We start from the raw sequence: 16,321 nt of genomic DNA, 5'->3' as shown, positions 1-16,321 counted from the left end.
TTTTGTCATGGATCAAATCACCTCCTAATCGTTGGAAGACATTTGTATCCAACAGGGTGGCTCAAATTCAGAGAATCACATCAATCAATCAATGGCACCACGTGCCTAGTAAAGAAAATGCGGCAGACATAGTTAGTCGAGAAGCGGATCCCAACACTCTTATTCAGTCTCGAGAATGGTGGCTTGGTCCAGAATTTCTTCACACAGCAGAATGGCCATGTCAAGAACAAAATGAGCCAGCTAATATCCCAGAAGAGAAGAAAGTCATGATAAGTTTGGTAGCAGTTCATGAAACAAGCTTTATGAAAAGGTATTCATCGTTAAACAAAATGTTGAGAGTAGTAGCATATTGTTTGCGATTCAAACATAATTGTCTTTCCAAGAAATCGGACAGAAAAACTGATAGTATTGACGCTTCGGAACTTCGTTTAGCGTTACACAGATGTATCAAGATAGTACAACATACTACCTATCATCAAGAAATATTGAACTTGCAGCAACAAATGGAAGTTTCAACAAAGAGCCCAATCAAGGATCTTTTTTCATTTCTTGACACGGAAGGAATGCTAAGAGTAGGAGGAAGATTGGAACATTCAAACTTAGAGTACGACAACAAGCATCAATTCATACTACCTGCAGAACATCAATTCACCCACTTGATACTCAAAGAAGAACATAAAAGGTTGCTTCATGCAGGACCACAGCTTCTTATTGCATCTTTGCGTACCAGATATTGGATTCCAAGAGCTAAGAAGATGGTCAAGGCAATAGTACACAATTGTTTGGTTTGTTTCAAGTGGAGATCAACAAGTTCATCACAGTTAATGGGACACTTACCCAAGGAGAGAGTAAATGAAGCAAGACCATTTGCACACGTGGGAGTTGACTATGCAGGATTCTTTTATGTCAAGCCCACGATTCGCAGCAAAATTCAAATGAAGGTCTATGCAGCGTTGTTCATCTGTTTAGCCACTAGAGCAGTTCACATAGAAATAGTTTCAGACTTAAGTTCTCAAGCCTTCATCGCAGCATTGAAGAGATTTATTGCTAGGCGAGGAAAATGCTTATCTATCTGTAGCGACAATGGTTCAAACTTTGTTGGCGCCAATCGAGAATTGCAACAATTTTTTGAATCCAAGACTAAAAGAAAGGACATCCTGGAATACTCAGCTCAAGAAGGTTTAGAATGGAAATTCATTCCTGCCAGATCTCCTCATATGGGGTCATGGGAAAGTTTAATAAAATCCATGAAGTACCACCTACGGCGTGTGGCAGGAACTGCAAGTCTGACATACGAAGAGTTGAACACGTTACTCATTCAAATTGAAGCCATTCTAAATTCAAGACCATTGACAGCCATTTCCGACGACCCTACAGATCCAATATACCTCAGTCCAGGACATTTTTTGATGGGAGCTACACTTCTCAGCCTTCCGAAACCAGATCTACTGGACGTACCTATCAACAGACTAGGAAGATGGCAACGGATTCAACAAATGAAGCAGCATATTTGGAAACGTTGATCAAGGGATTACCTCAACCAGTTACAACAAAGAAGAAAATGGAAGTCAGCTCAGCCTAATCTACAACCGGGCATGGTCGTATTGTTAAAAGAAGACAAAGTTCCTCCTCAAGTGTGGAAGTTAGGTGTGATTGAAGAAGTTCATCCGGGCAGTGATAATTTAGTGCGAGTGGCAACTGTGAAGTGTAAAAGTGGCATTTTTCGGCGCAGTGTTGCTAAATTAATTCCTTTGCCCCTAGAGCATTAATTGATTGTGTCCAATCAAGGAGGGGGAGGATGGATAAGCTTGCATATGTGCATTATTTTTATTCATATTATTTTCTTTTTTTGTATATAGTTTAGTGGTTTCTCAATTCTTTGTGATTCTTTTAGGGATTTTTCTGGTGAGTTTTAGTGAGTTGTGTTTGCATTGGCTGGCAACACTGCCTTCAGTGTTCTATTCAAGTTGTGTCTCTGCATTCGACAATGTGCTGTGAAGTGCAACTAGGCAAGCATATTCACTTATAATTTTAGAAAAGGATATTTATTCATAGTTTTAGAGAAACACTCATATTCATTAATATACAAGATTTACATGTTCGTAGCAGTGTTTTAGAGTGTCAGTTTATGTGTGACCGAAGACAAAGTATGATGGTATCAAGCAACCATGTGGTTTAGTAGCAAGCAAGCAACAATTACTGCAGAAAGAAGTTAAGATAAGTAATTCATTGTACTGATATTTAAGAATTATATCATTATATTAACATATGAACAAAGCATGTCATATTTATCATATTAACGCATGTACTTTTGAATAAGAATTGAAGCAAGTAACATCTAAATTATTCGTTAAGTCTTATTTCTCGATCCTCCATGATATCTGGGTGAATCAGTAATATGGGTTTAATCATACAGTTCATTAACTGTGGTTGTGATATGCGTGATTTGTAAATAAAGTACATAAACATATCACCCCTTTATATATCATCACCCACTTTCAACTGTAGGTCCTGTCTCTCGCGTACCACAGTGGAAAAGGAACGATAAACACCCTAACAAACCCAATAGTTACACATTTTCATTTGTCTTTGATCACATGTATACTTATTTCACCATGTCCACAGCATTGAAGCTAATTAAAGTTCATATAGGAAGTTCTCCTGGTTTTGCCATTATAGCGCCACATCACACAGCGACAACGATGTTTCGACTAAATCTTATACAGGTTTGTGCGCAGAATCCGACTCTGCAATAAGAAATAAAAGCTTCCATTTCAAATGTTTCAGCTAACCCCACGTAGCGGTACTGTGCGGTATCGTGCTTGGTAGCATTGAATAACTTGGTTGATCCGACGCGTATTTCTCCAAATAGTGCATAGTGTACAGATGGTCGGAGCTAATATCAAGCTCATGAACGAAGAGGGGAGCATCTAATTTCGCCTATTACAGCGAGATATCACACATCGACGAAAATGTTTTGATTATACCTTACACCATTTGGGATATAGTCTCCGAATCTTCATTGGAACATTGGAGTTTCCATTTGAAAAATCAATGCCCCCCACTCCTTTCCAGAAGTTGGGGGTAGAGTGTTGCGTTTGATATTATCGGATAGCTTCTTGATACATATTAAATGTTTTTTTTTTGTTTTTGCGCTTTTTTAATCAGAAGTGTATTTCTCCATTTACTCTACCGTGCCCAAACTTTTGTTTCACCCGTTATTTCAAACATAAATTAGCTTGACAGTTACAGACTATTTTTGATAATTTCACACCATTCGAACATTTGCACGTTATAGGGCCAATTTTATACTATCCTGATATCCTTTATTCTTCAGATAAAATAACACTGGTCGCAGTGGTCATGTGTTATTTAATACCGCGACAAGTTTGGATCATTCCGATAATTTATCTTTATCATAGAATGGTACAATTGACCCTAATGAATGTCATATTTTAGCGATTAGAAAACAGTTATATCAATACATTTTCATCTCAAAGACAGAAGTCAACAAACACCATAATGCAATAAGCAAATACTTCAATAGCTATACTTTTCTTTAATTTTCCTTTACTTTTAATTGTTTTATTTTTTGTCCTCTTCTCGACGCTTTTGAATTATCTGGTTTGCGACACTGATATTGCCCGAAGCCCCAATGAAGAAGGTGTGCCTTTCTCTGTGTCTTCTGTCTGTGTGTAGTGTGCTTCTATCCAGTGACGAGAAGGAACAGAGAAGTGAACCAGTGACACTGAATGAGAACAGAGGTCGGAAATACTACCAAGCTCATGAACGAAATGGGAGTATTTAGGGGCCATTTATTTTCCCCAATTATTGCGCCATATTATGCATCGACGGAAAAGTGTTGATGAAACGTTACATAGTTTGATACGTAGAATCCAAATCTGCAATCAAAAATTGAGGTTTCCATTTGAAATTTCAAAGTTGACCCCACCTCAGCCCCCAGGGGGTGGGTCTAGAGGGTCGAGTTTGGTTTCATCAGATAGTTTTTTAATATTAGTAAACACGTGTTTTTTTTTTGTTTTATTGCTCCGAAGTTCAGTTCTCGAATTATTCCACCGTGTCCAGACTTTTGATTCACTATGATCAAAATACGAATGATATATTTATGCACGGAAATATCCGTTGATTATAAGGGATGTCAGATATTCTCGTTTATGAAAAGTGTTGCAACTAGTAAGTGAATTAGATGTCTCGGGGTTTATTTATTTATTTTTCTTGAAGCGTAAGGAAGAAATTATTATTGAAGATATATGTAGATGATGAAATGTAAATGTATTGGAAACGTGAATATGACGTCGAAGTAAACTGTACAATAAAATTATTAAAGTTATAATGTACAAAGTGTTTAGTACTTACCCCCAACGATTATTGGTTGCTATAGTTCGAGATATCCTAACGATATAAAAATAATCTTTTTTTTGTTTCGTAGAATCTCTGCACACAATATGTAATTTTTCTTTTTAGCCTCATGTTCTTTTAATATTAATTGCATGCAATATGAAATAAGCGTAGGTCCTATTCGTAACCCATTTCTAAGTTCAACAACGTAACACCCTTGTACACCCGCAGCAAAAAAAAATTGAGACAGCTAACGCCGTGCAGCTAGGCCACCCAATATACACATTGTTATCCCATAATCGTGTCTGGTAGAGAGACTCCCTCCCTCTCCTCCTTTCTTCTCTCTGAAACGCTCAGACAAACTGAAACACACAAATGAAAAATTGAAACCAATGGATGGGTGTTTCACAGAGGTTCTGAAATGAGGCAGTGAGAGAAAGAGAGAGAGAGAGAGAGAGAGAGAGAAGGCGAGAGAAGTAGAAAAAGAAAAGGGAGAACAGATAAAAATGTGGAATTTTAAACTTATAAAGTTCCGTTATTTAAAACCTAATATTATAAAGTTCCGTTACCAGAAAGCCAACAGCAATATAGAAATAACGTTTGTTTATATATATATTCAGGACTATTCGAATATATAGAGAATGCTTGAAACATTCATTAAGTCACTTTCAAAAAAGATAGCATACTCAATTTCCAGTAGAATTGTAGATCTCACAGGCACATCTAAGATAATGTCAAAAGTTTAACACATGCTTTATTTTTGCGTGAGGTTGTAAATTCGATACTGTTCATTGGACGTACTGATGCAAATTACATCCTAATAAACCCAGTAGGTAGCGTAGGTCATATCTTCCATTCCAGACTACTAATGCAAAGTGAATCAAAAGAAAAGAAAAAAGAGAAAGAAGGAAAGAGATAAAATAGAATGAGTGCTATTTTACTGCTAAATTTTTATCAGAAATATCCTATATTAAAAGTCCAAACCGTATCATAATAAATAGTTACAAATGTTCAAATGGAAAATTGGATGTTCCTTATAGATGTAGCAGAGCTTGCATGTTTCAAATTTCAACGTGAATAAATCACATTGATTATAAGATGGAAACAAATTTGTGTCGAACTAGTATAAATAAATTTTTCTTTCCAAATAAGCAAACAGGTTGCCATTTTCTAGACTTTTCCGAAGATTTATCTGTACTGATCATCCAGCATCACTTTCATCTCTTGCGAATATAACTCTGTAATTTGCACAGAGAGAATGAACACGCTAGAGCTCAAACGGATCATAGTGTCAGTCGTATGATGTTGGTTAGCTTATGGACCACCACTGGGTCAAGGATTTAAACCCGAAGTGGCCCGGTAATTCGACTGACAAGTAAACCTTACGTTTGGGTGAATCGAGTTGCTGACTGAGACACATATGAGAAAGTAGTACTAAATGTGGTCAGTATTTCAGTGAAGTTGTAGGTGCGAAGCTCCAGAAGTTTAGGAGATACAGCTACCAGAACATCACATGGAAGTACAGAATAGTCTTCATACAGTTGGAGGTAAAGGCTCTGTAAGACCTCTTGTAACGACAAAAGGTGAATAACAAATATATGGGTACATATTAGGACTAGGGGGAAGTTTTATAGTAAGGGTATACATGACGGCGGCCATCTTGAAATCCGCCATTTTGAATTAAGGTAAAGTTTTTAAAATAAGAATAGGGTCATGTGCTACATGATTTAAGGCGGAAATTTAATCAGAAGAACAATGGTAACGTTAATTTTGATTTAAGCGCAATTGGTAAAAAGTTATAGGGAAATTAAATATTGTTGCAGCATATATATTAGTCCTTTACCTCACTTTGTAAATTTTGGGTTAATTATAATAATTAAATAAAAAGCAGGTGGATAAATATTAGGTCTACCATTTGAAATACTGACCACATTTATTACTACTTTCTCATATGTGTCTCAGTCAGTAACTCGATTAAACCAAACGTAAGGTTTACTTGTGAGACTCGGTAACCCAGATGATAAAAAGATATTTTGCGTATTCCCTTGCGTTATTTCTTTCAGAGATGACCAGGGCTGGAGATGTTATGTCCAGAGCACGAAAAACTCGACGCTTAAGTTGCCAGTTTTTATATTCTCCAGACCAGGTCTATCGGTCTCTTGCTCCGTTTTAACTTTGGAACAGGCACCCGTACATGAAGTGCGTGTGTATGTCAGAGAGAGGATGAGAAGTGAAAGATGCAACGATGGGATAGGGAAATTCAAGAAACGTAGAGAGAGAGAGAGAGAGAGAGAGAGAGATGAATATAAATATGAAACATATTGATCATTACAGTGTATGATGAAGAACGCACAATGTTTATTCGAATTCTTAAACGTGATGCTTTCTAAGTTCTCCAACAGAAGATAAATCCCTGTTTGCAACCATTATTTTATGCGGAAAAGTTATACTAGAAATACCTGAAAGTTATACCTGATGGAGAATAGAATCCTGATCTTCCGCTTGGAAGTTTGGTACTTTAGCACTATACCACCGATTACTTTACTCAAACTTTGTACTGCAAATGCTGTAATATTTCTTTCTGAGAACGATAACATGAAAAGTTTTTACCGCAGATCAATGAAGTGTTTCGAATGACCTGGTTAATCCTTTGTTCCTTTCCCAACCAACAATCGTAAATCGTCTCTATCATGATAAAGGTGTTGACTTCCACATTCTTAAGCATTGCAAGTCTAATATGAGAAATCGATTCTTCATTGTCACTTTGTAAAAAAATGCAATCTGGCGTGAACAGGATTCGAATCTACGCTGGACAGCTGAATTGGTCGTAACTCTATTACGTTACCTCTACACTACAAGTTTTATTATTTCTGTACATAAATTACAAGCTGAGAACACAACCACAGGAGGCAAACATAATTAAGTACAAAACGAGGCTGTAGCCTGTTCACTATGTTACATAATAACACATATACTTTACATCACAAAAGAATATTTAAAAAAAAAAGTACTAAAGGAGGCGGAAGCCTGTTTACTATATTACATAATAACACTTATACTAAACATCACAATAGAATATTATATGATATTTAAAAAAAACTATTCTGAAAGAGAGGGATGTGGGATATTGCAAAACCACTTCCAAAAACCGACTGAAATGGTGCCGGTTCCTGTCTGGGGTGTATAACTTTCGACGTGTACGTTTCAAAAATTCAAAATACGTGCGTGCATCTAACAAGGTTGTGAAGCGCTCAAAATATAGGAGAGTGCTGGCAACCAGAAACAACACCGCTCGATGTTTAGTGAGGGATAAAAATGAAAATCTGGGAATAACAAATTGCACCTTGAAGTATGAAGGCGGGCGACGGGTAATGCGGCCCAACACCTCCTGCGTGGTGTGCCAAATTAATGGTGAGCCAACAACACATTGTGTATATCGATGGGCTAATGTGTCTTCTTGCTGGCAGTGCTCGCACAAGGCATCTGGGGCACGTTGAATCTCATAAAGACGCGCCCACGTCGGGAGAAGTTGAAGTACCTGCATGTACTCAGGTATGACAGGGTTTGAAATATTACACCACACCAGCGGCCAATCTACGTGTGGAAACTTCTGAGGTACGCGTAAAGTAGTGTGAGAGAAAGAGTGCGCAGTGAGTGTCCTATATTACGAGCGCGCATTGTGGTGTTGAGGGTGGAGAACCATCCCGGAAGAATTCCAATATCGGATAAACGTTTTGATATAGGTCGGGCACTGATCAAAGAATTGAATATAAGGAGGGTTTTGCGGTTGACTATAATCCTTCCAGAAACAACTTACCCAATAGTTAGTGATAGAACTGAGTGATTAGAGTGGTGCATAAGTGTCAGCCATCAACAACGTTTGACATTTGATACGAATATTGACTAAGCCCACACCACCAGTGGAACGAGGCAAATAAAGAGCTTGAAGGGAATGCGAAAATAAAAATCTGGCCAAATATGCCATAGGAATAAGGTTTCAAACCGTTTGGCATAAATTTCTGGGAAAGGAAACACACGCGCTCTGTACTACAGTTTAGACACAACAAAAATATTGATAAACTGAATACGGTGAAGTAAATGGAGCCTACGGAAGTGCTGTGAATAGAACAACTTACGAACTTGTGTTAAAAGGGTAGCCCATACTTCATCATAGTTGGTAGTTGGGGTAGACGTGAAAGGGATACATAAAATAGTGAGTGAGGTGTCATGCGATAAGGCAGGAGAAACTGAAGGATCCTCTGGAAGCTGAAAGCCGTTAAAGGACAACACCTGTGTTTTGTTGTCGTTATACTGCAAACCCGAGCATCGGGAAAAACGGGCCAGGACAGGAAACACGCCCTGTAGTGAGACAGGATCAACTCCTGTTATGGTCAAATCGTCAGCACACCCATAAATGTTTTGACTGCGGAACAGGGAGGGTCCAGTCAAAGACAACATGGCCAAACGATAGAGAAGCGGGTCTAAAACCAGAGCAAAATGAACGGTGCTAAGACAGAACCCTTCGCGTATTCCGCGTCGTAAAGAGATGGTTGGGGGTAGATGTCCATTTATTTGCAACCGGAACTTAGCTTTAGCATATAGATTATGAGTCACCTGGCGAAAAACAGAGGGAAAAGATTCAAGCGTCTGATGGAGAAACTGATGGTCTACTGAATCGTATGCTTTGGCTAAATCCGCTGCGAGTGCGCCAGCAGGAACATGGCGAAGGTGATAATACGCAAATAGGTCCCGCAGGGAGCGAAGCGCGTATTGGATGTTATGTGAGTCACGTAGCGCAGCTTGATACGGGCTAATGTATTTCCGAATAATGGGTCGGAGCCTGCAGCGGGAACTTTTGTAAATAATTTAAGATCCACTGGTAATAAGGACAGCGGCCTATAATCGGTTACGACTCGCGCGTTGGAGGAGTTTGGTAGAAGATCCACAATAGCTATGTTGTGAAAAAAGGGCTCCCCAGATAGCCATGCGTTAAACAGGGAAACCAGTGTACTGCTAAGAAAGGACCAGTAACGCTTATAAAAAGCAAAGCTCAGACCGTCAATCCCAGGGGAGCTACAGCCTTTGGATCCCTGTAGAACAGAAAAAAAATCATCCGCAGTGATAGGACGTGTTAAGGCGTGAGAGTCAGTCTCTGTCAACTTGTAAGGCAGAGCAGACAAGAATTCTGGGGCGGAGTCTGCACACTTGTAAAATCTGTATAATGCCTTGTGAATTCTTGGAGTATTTGTATGGTGTCAGAAACTACCATTGCACCTGCCGTTGTGAGGGTGTCAATGTACTTAGCTTTCCGCTTCCGAAACAGATCAACTTGGTAGATGGAAGCAGTTTCTTCTGGGAAGCAATGATAAAAGTCATCCGAGAAATATGCTTGTATTGATGCATGTGAATCTAGTTGACGCAACCTACTCTTAAGTTCCTGAATTTTAGATCCTGTTGGCCAAGGTTGGGGGATGCCCATAACGCGCTGAGAGCACGATGGAAAAATTCTGAAAGCGTACGCTCCTGCTGTTGTGCCAAGTTACCGCGCCATTGGAAAAAACTGCGAATTTTAGGTTTACCGTATACTTGCCACCATGTATCAACATTGGGGAAATGTCGTTGCATCTTACTCCAATACTCAAAGCGCGTCGTAAATTCATCTATCACGTCCTCACGAGACAAAAAGGTATTGTTAATCTTCCAATACGATGGACCGCGTCCAGCGGGAAGAGAAAAAGGAAGCTTAAAAGCTACTTCAACTGCAGCATGATTTCACAAAGGGGGGCAAGAGGGTTAAAACGTAAAGCACTGCCTTGCATAAAGGATCTGTGGCATAAACCCGATTGAGGCGTCTTTGAGTTGACAAGCAGAAAAAGGTCATCACATGCGGTGAGTTAGAAACAAAAAGAGCATCATGTAGCTTCATGGCGCGCACAAGCTCAACTAGTGCTGGGCAGGGAGGTGAGGGGCTGAGGGAGTCCCTAGGATGTATCACCGCATTAAAATCGCCCAACATTATACATTGATCGACACCAGGAGGAACCATAGATGGTATAGTCGTTGCAAAAAACTCATCCCTCTCTCTAACTTTAAGAAATCCAGAATAAGCATACAATAGGATAATGCATATGCCTGACATATAACATCTAATTGCTCTACCATCAGGTGAGAGCATTAGACGATCATAAACTAAACCTTTTCTTACAATTATCGCGACTCCTGTGGTGTTATGACAATTAATTTTAGCGTTATAATCGGGAAGAAAATCGAAAGAATGAAAAGTCAACTCAGTGAGACAACATACATCAGGACGGCGACGCTCGATAAACTGCTTTAACGACGTTAGATTTGGTGCAGAGCTCACCCTATTAATATTAAGAGTTAGAAGAGTGAAAGCGTTTAACATGGGCATGATCTGAGGCACTATGAAAAAAAAAACACATATTACAGTACTTACTTGAGAAAAACAAAAAACACGCATAACATGCGAATATGTATCGACACAAAAACACAGCTGTTATCGTATCGTGAAAAGAAGGCAAACAAACAACACTCGCTATAATTCAGAGTCAGGCGTGGAACGGAATTGTGGGGGCGGGTATTGTGAACTTGGCTGTTTGGCTCGTGGTGGAACACACTGGGAAACAGGATGTTCATTCTTTTTATTTGCTGACCTTGAAACTCGGCGGCGTTTTTGTTGTGAGAGAGAATCGTGGGAATTAGCACTCTGGGAAAAAGTAGGAAAGCTTTATTACCACTTGTCATACACTCTGCTGAAATTGTTGTAATATTCTGATTGGAAAATTGCACTGACATCTTTGAAACTTCCAGTGGCGGATCGGTAGGTTCCTGAGGGGGCGAAGGGAGTGTGGGCTCCTCCATCTCGGCCTGCAATGGTTTGTATGACGTAGAATCATCTGATCGGCGAGGTAGCTCAGGGAATTCATCAACATGAAGGATAGATTTATCCTGCGCGGGGCCGGACGGGAGGTCCGAGGGGGCCCCCGCTAAGCGATCCACAAAACCTGAGGAAGGAGCAGCACGCAGCACTTTTCCTATTTCCGTCATCTGAACTGATACAGCGTTAGGTTTCACACCCTGTGCAACTGTTTTTTTCTTGACTGGGCAGCTGGATACGGAATGGGAAAAACTCTGGCAAAAAAACAGGTAATAGGTTGTCCCTCATAGGAGACACTCACTTTGTAGGCCTGTACGATGACACGGGAAGAGATTTGTTTCGTAAGTTCCATGTGTATGATTCTAACACCACTGACGATTCCAGTAGGAAATGGGGCGGTCCAATATTGCGTTTCCACTCGGCGCACGGTACCATGGGCCCGAAAATGGTCCTCTAACACTGTGAGGGGCACTTCTAGTGGAAAATCATAAACACGAACTATTTTCACTGGATCTTCTGCTGGGACAATGCGCACTAGGCTTGTGTTGCCGTCAGCGTGCTTAAATGACACTGTATCCGGTGCTGTCAATGAAAACTGATCATAAGCCGCAATAGATTTAAATTTCTTATAAATACTATAAGACTCTTCGTGGAGCTGTAATGCACAAATTTTCTCAAAAATACCTGGAAAATTATCAGTCAACCATTGGTAGAAAAGGCTCGAATGGGGTCGAGAACTCAGGTATCGCTTATCAAAAATAAGCTTGTATTGCAAGTCCTTCTTATATGGCATCGCATTAGAATAAGAACGCAACTTAAACGAACTTCACTGTAGGAAAATAACACCAATCAGCCGACATAGGCCTCAACTAGCGTCGATGAACAGTTCACAACAGGTGTGGATAAAGCAAATAGTTACTTTCTGTTCTGCTGCGATCTGCACTGCTCGAAGGCTCGAGCGAAACTGTGTCACTACCATGCCACCTGAAGCTAGAAGCCAAATATTACTTACTTTAGCCTTGATTATTAAAATGATCAAGCTTCTTCCTGTAAGTTTATTTGCACCTAAGTGCACAACGAAATTCATTTATTCGACGATCTAGAGAGAAACTAGTGCCCACTAATAAAGGAAACCACATTTAATATGGGCCGTGCAAATTAAAAAGTACGCCAATAATAATAATAATAATAATAATAATAATAATAATAATAATAATAATAATAATAATAATAATAATAACCTATATTGTAAAATTGAAAGGGACTAAGACTTATAATCTCTTGAACCACCCGACTGATCTCGATAAAATATTGAACATTGATAATGTTCGTACCTGAGAGTATTTTTATCTCTTAGCTTTGATGGTGTTACTTAGGGCACGGGGAGAATGGAAAAATGTAAAAAATAAAGAAAACTTAATAAGTCTTGAATCAAACGACCGACCTGGATGCAATTTTCAACATAGATTCGATTGTGCAGTGGAATGCTTTTAGTCATTTCACTTTGATGGTGGAATGTAAGGAAGGGGAGGACGGGGAGATATACAAAAATCAATGTAAATTAAAATAAAAGTGACTGTGTTAATGAGTATATAACTCTTGAACCACCGGACAGATCTGCATCAAATTTTCAACATGTGTATAGTTCGAGCATGGAGTGGTTTTAATCATATCACTTTGACGGTAAAACTTATAGGAGTGAAGGGGAGAGGAAAGATAAATAAAGATAAATAAAACTTAATGTCTTGAAACACGCGACCTATCTCGATCAAATTTTTAACATAAATGAGGTTCGGGCCTGATATAATTTTTATTATTTCACTTTGACGCTATAAGTGAAAAAGTTGGTAAACAGAACGCTGCAGCCTAGTTGTTGCGCACCTAATCCTACATTTTCCCACTCCCTTCTCCGCGACGATGATGTTTTGCAGTCTTGCAATCTGGAGGGAGCGGAATGGTCTGAGGATTTTCTACGATATTTGAGTGTAAATGTTGTATATTGACTGCACTAAATTGTTTTTAATATTTTCTCTTCGATTTTTAATAGGCATTTTAATATTTTCTCTTCGATTACTAAATGAATTATGTATGATTAGGGGTATTCTTTACCAACGTAATATATGAATTAAAAGGTGGAAAACTCCGCATTGAATCTTAATGAAAAATAAATAAATAAATGATAACAGAAATCACCTTCTAAATGTTTTTAATTTCTCCTCCAGTTTCACTCTCCCACACTTCTGAGTCTGTATCGGCCGATGAATCTGAGTCTGAATCGGTTTCACCAAATCTAGTTATCAGTTCATCTACACGCTCATCCATAAGTCCGTCTCTTTCAAAGTAAGAATCTTCAATTTTTTTCACGTGTTCAGAACATTTTACCCTTTTCTGTGGTGAATATTCATTAAATAACTTTCCCAGTAATTCTTTCTTTTCATCCAGTGAATCGGAAATGCATTACCTTGCTTTGCTCTTGATTCCCCCTCCCCCCCACACACAAGTTCAATATGATTTACGTCTGCGTGTTAAGGTGAAAGTCTTATTATAGTGTGCCTCGCGGTTATACATTTCTTGTCAATCGCGTATTGTTTTACATTAGGTACATTTTGAATTCTTAAGGAAAATTGTCTTTTGTTCATCCTCCACAATGTATTTACTCTATTCTCCGCTTCAATTCCGGTTTCGTTTATAGGTTTGTCTGTCGCTGATAGCCACTGTATCATGTCGCTTTTACGTGAAGACATAGATAGATTTTCATTGATTTGAACATTGTGATAACTGGCATTATCAACAACAACAACGCTGTTTCCCGGAAGATTAGGAAGTAGTTTTTCATCGATCCATTTTTAAAAATTTCTACTGTTCATGTCATCATGATAATCTCCACTTTTTTGCTTAGATTTGAACAATAATGGAGCATTATCAACAAACCCAAATTCCCCTCCAGCATGGACAATAATAAGACGTGGCCCTTTTCCAACAGTTTCTGTTGCACCTATTTCACTCTTGATTTGCCAACACGCCGGTACTGAATGTGATGCGTGAATGTAGGTTTCATCTCAGGCTGGGCCCGTGAATTAATAATGTGAGGCCCGACTCGAGTTAGAAATATGTGAGGCCCGACTCGAGTTAGCATTTAGGACCGACCCAAGGGCGCCGATTTCTCTGTAAACTTGGGGGGGGTTCAGATGCGGAAGGTATATACATTGAGGATTTTAAGACAAATTGCATTCAAATTATGCCAAATAATGTATATTCATAAATACAATAGGGGGCACACACGACCTTTGGGACCTCGAACGTATAACTAGGGTGTTAATTAAATCAAATATTTTAATTGCAACTATGCCAATATTTTGATCCGCACTTCTGGAAGAGGAACTAGCTGAAACAAAAGAAATCGTTGAACAAAGTTTTCTTTACTAGTTATCAGTTGTTATAGTTTTTTTTAACACAAGTTGTATCTTTGGCCTTGGAAGTTGAATAATTATTCATTCTTGCTCAGAAGGATGGGGGGCGCAAAATGTTAAACATTATAACACTTGAGACATAGTTTCTACTAACAATAGACTGAAAGCAGCTTATTTGTTGTCTTATACTTAAAAAAAAATACTTTTGTCAACTCGTCTCATTGAGGTAAAACACAAATATTTCCCTTTCAGGAAGATGCGCCCCCCGTTCTGTATTCGCCCCTGGTTCACTATCGTAATGTTCTAGTAGGCTCTTCTGTCAGTTCAGTCTTCAATGTGGAATCCAGAAAATTAAGCAATTCGCCTTTTGGTTTCTCTTCGTTATAAATCTTAATAACGAATATACAGAAAATACTACCGTATAATAAGAACAGCTACCACCGCAACGCATTTTCAAAAGCGGGATTAAATGAAATGGACCACTGATATGAGAATTGCGAGTCGATGCTGTAGGTATAACGCTACACGGTAATATTTGTAATTTTTTTAGCAGGTGATATTTATTGTAGCATAAGTTTGCTGAGTTAGTATCACTGGTACTTTCAAGGCCAGATCAGTGGATTGTAGAGTAGTGGGGAGGGTGGTTAAATACGAAGTGCTCGGCAGCGATCGGCGCATCTTGGTTTGAAACTTATGGAGTTAAAGAAATTAGAGAAGGGGAATACGAAACGGATATATATATATATATATATATATATATATATATATATATATATATATATATATATATATAAAATTTAAAAAGTCGTGAACCACCGTACCAATCTCGATAAAATTTTAAACCTAGATGAAGTACGAACCCGAGATGTTTTTCCTCATATCATTTGGATGGTGTGACAAATTGAAGGGGGATGGGTAGCAACATTTAAAAGATAACGAAAAATGACCGATAATAGTATCGAATCTATAACTTTTGGAGTCCCTGAGATGCACAGTGACACATCTGATGCCGTTTAAATCCCAATTCAGCCCGCAACATGGAGGAGGGGGACACATAAAAATGATCAAAATAACCAATATCATTCTCGAATTCGTAGTTTTCCGGGTGGCTTAGATGAACAATGGCACTGATGATGCCGTGCTCCGCAACATGGGAAGGGGAAGGGTATATAAAACTCATCGAAAATGACCGATATCAATAAGCGTTTTAGCAATAGTAAAATGTGACTCAATAACGGAACATATTATTTTTTTCTCAATTTAGCCCAGCAAAGCGGCCAATTGATGCTAGTAATAATAATAATAATAATAATAATAATAATAATAATAATAATAATAATAATAATAATAATAATAATAATTATTATTATTATTATTATTATTATTATTATTATTATTATTATTATTATTATTATTATTATTATTATTATTATTATTATTATTGGCGTACTTTTGAACTTGCAGGGCGAAATTAATTCATAATATATTTTTATTTCTGTAATTTGTCCTGGATTGAAAGTTATTTCCTTTATTAGTGGGCACTAATTTCTCTCTAGGTCGTCGAATAAATGAATTTCGTTGTGCACTTAAGTGCAAATAATCTTACAGGAAGAACCTTGATCGTTCCAAAGACCAAGGCTAGAGTAAGTAATAT

General features: G+C 38.4%; 1 protein-coding gene across 1 annotated transcript; it reads left to right on the top strand.

Annotated features, from left to right (window-relative positions):
* The first annotated feature begins 329 nt into the window (after positions 1–329).
* Positions 330–1,523, top strand: LOC145682868 (uncharacterized). Its single transcript, XM_081754234.1, has one exon. It carries the CDS (start codon positions 330–332, stop codon positions 1,521–1,523), a length of 1,194 nt encoding a protein of 397 aa, XP_081610360.1.
* Positions 1,524–16,321: the final 14,798 nt, after the last annotated feature.

This window comes from Thermobia domestica, chromosome 4 (assembly GCF_964235325.1).
Source record: "Thermobia domestica chromosome 4, izTheDome1.hap1.1, whole genome shotgun sequence".
In the NCBI taxonomy this organism is placed as follows: Eukaryota; Metazoa; Arthropoda; class Insecta; order Zygentoma; family Lepismatidae; genus Thermobia; species Thermobia domestica.
The sequence above is the reverse complement of the archived record's forward strand: the minus strand, read 5'-3'. Positions and strand labels throughout refer to the sequence as shown.

Excerpts from the sequence above, each read along its gene's own strand:
- LOC145682868 (XM_081754234.1), top strand. The coding sequence starts at position 330 with ATGTTGAGAGTAGTAGCATATTGTTTGCGATTCAAACATAATTGTCTT.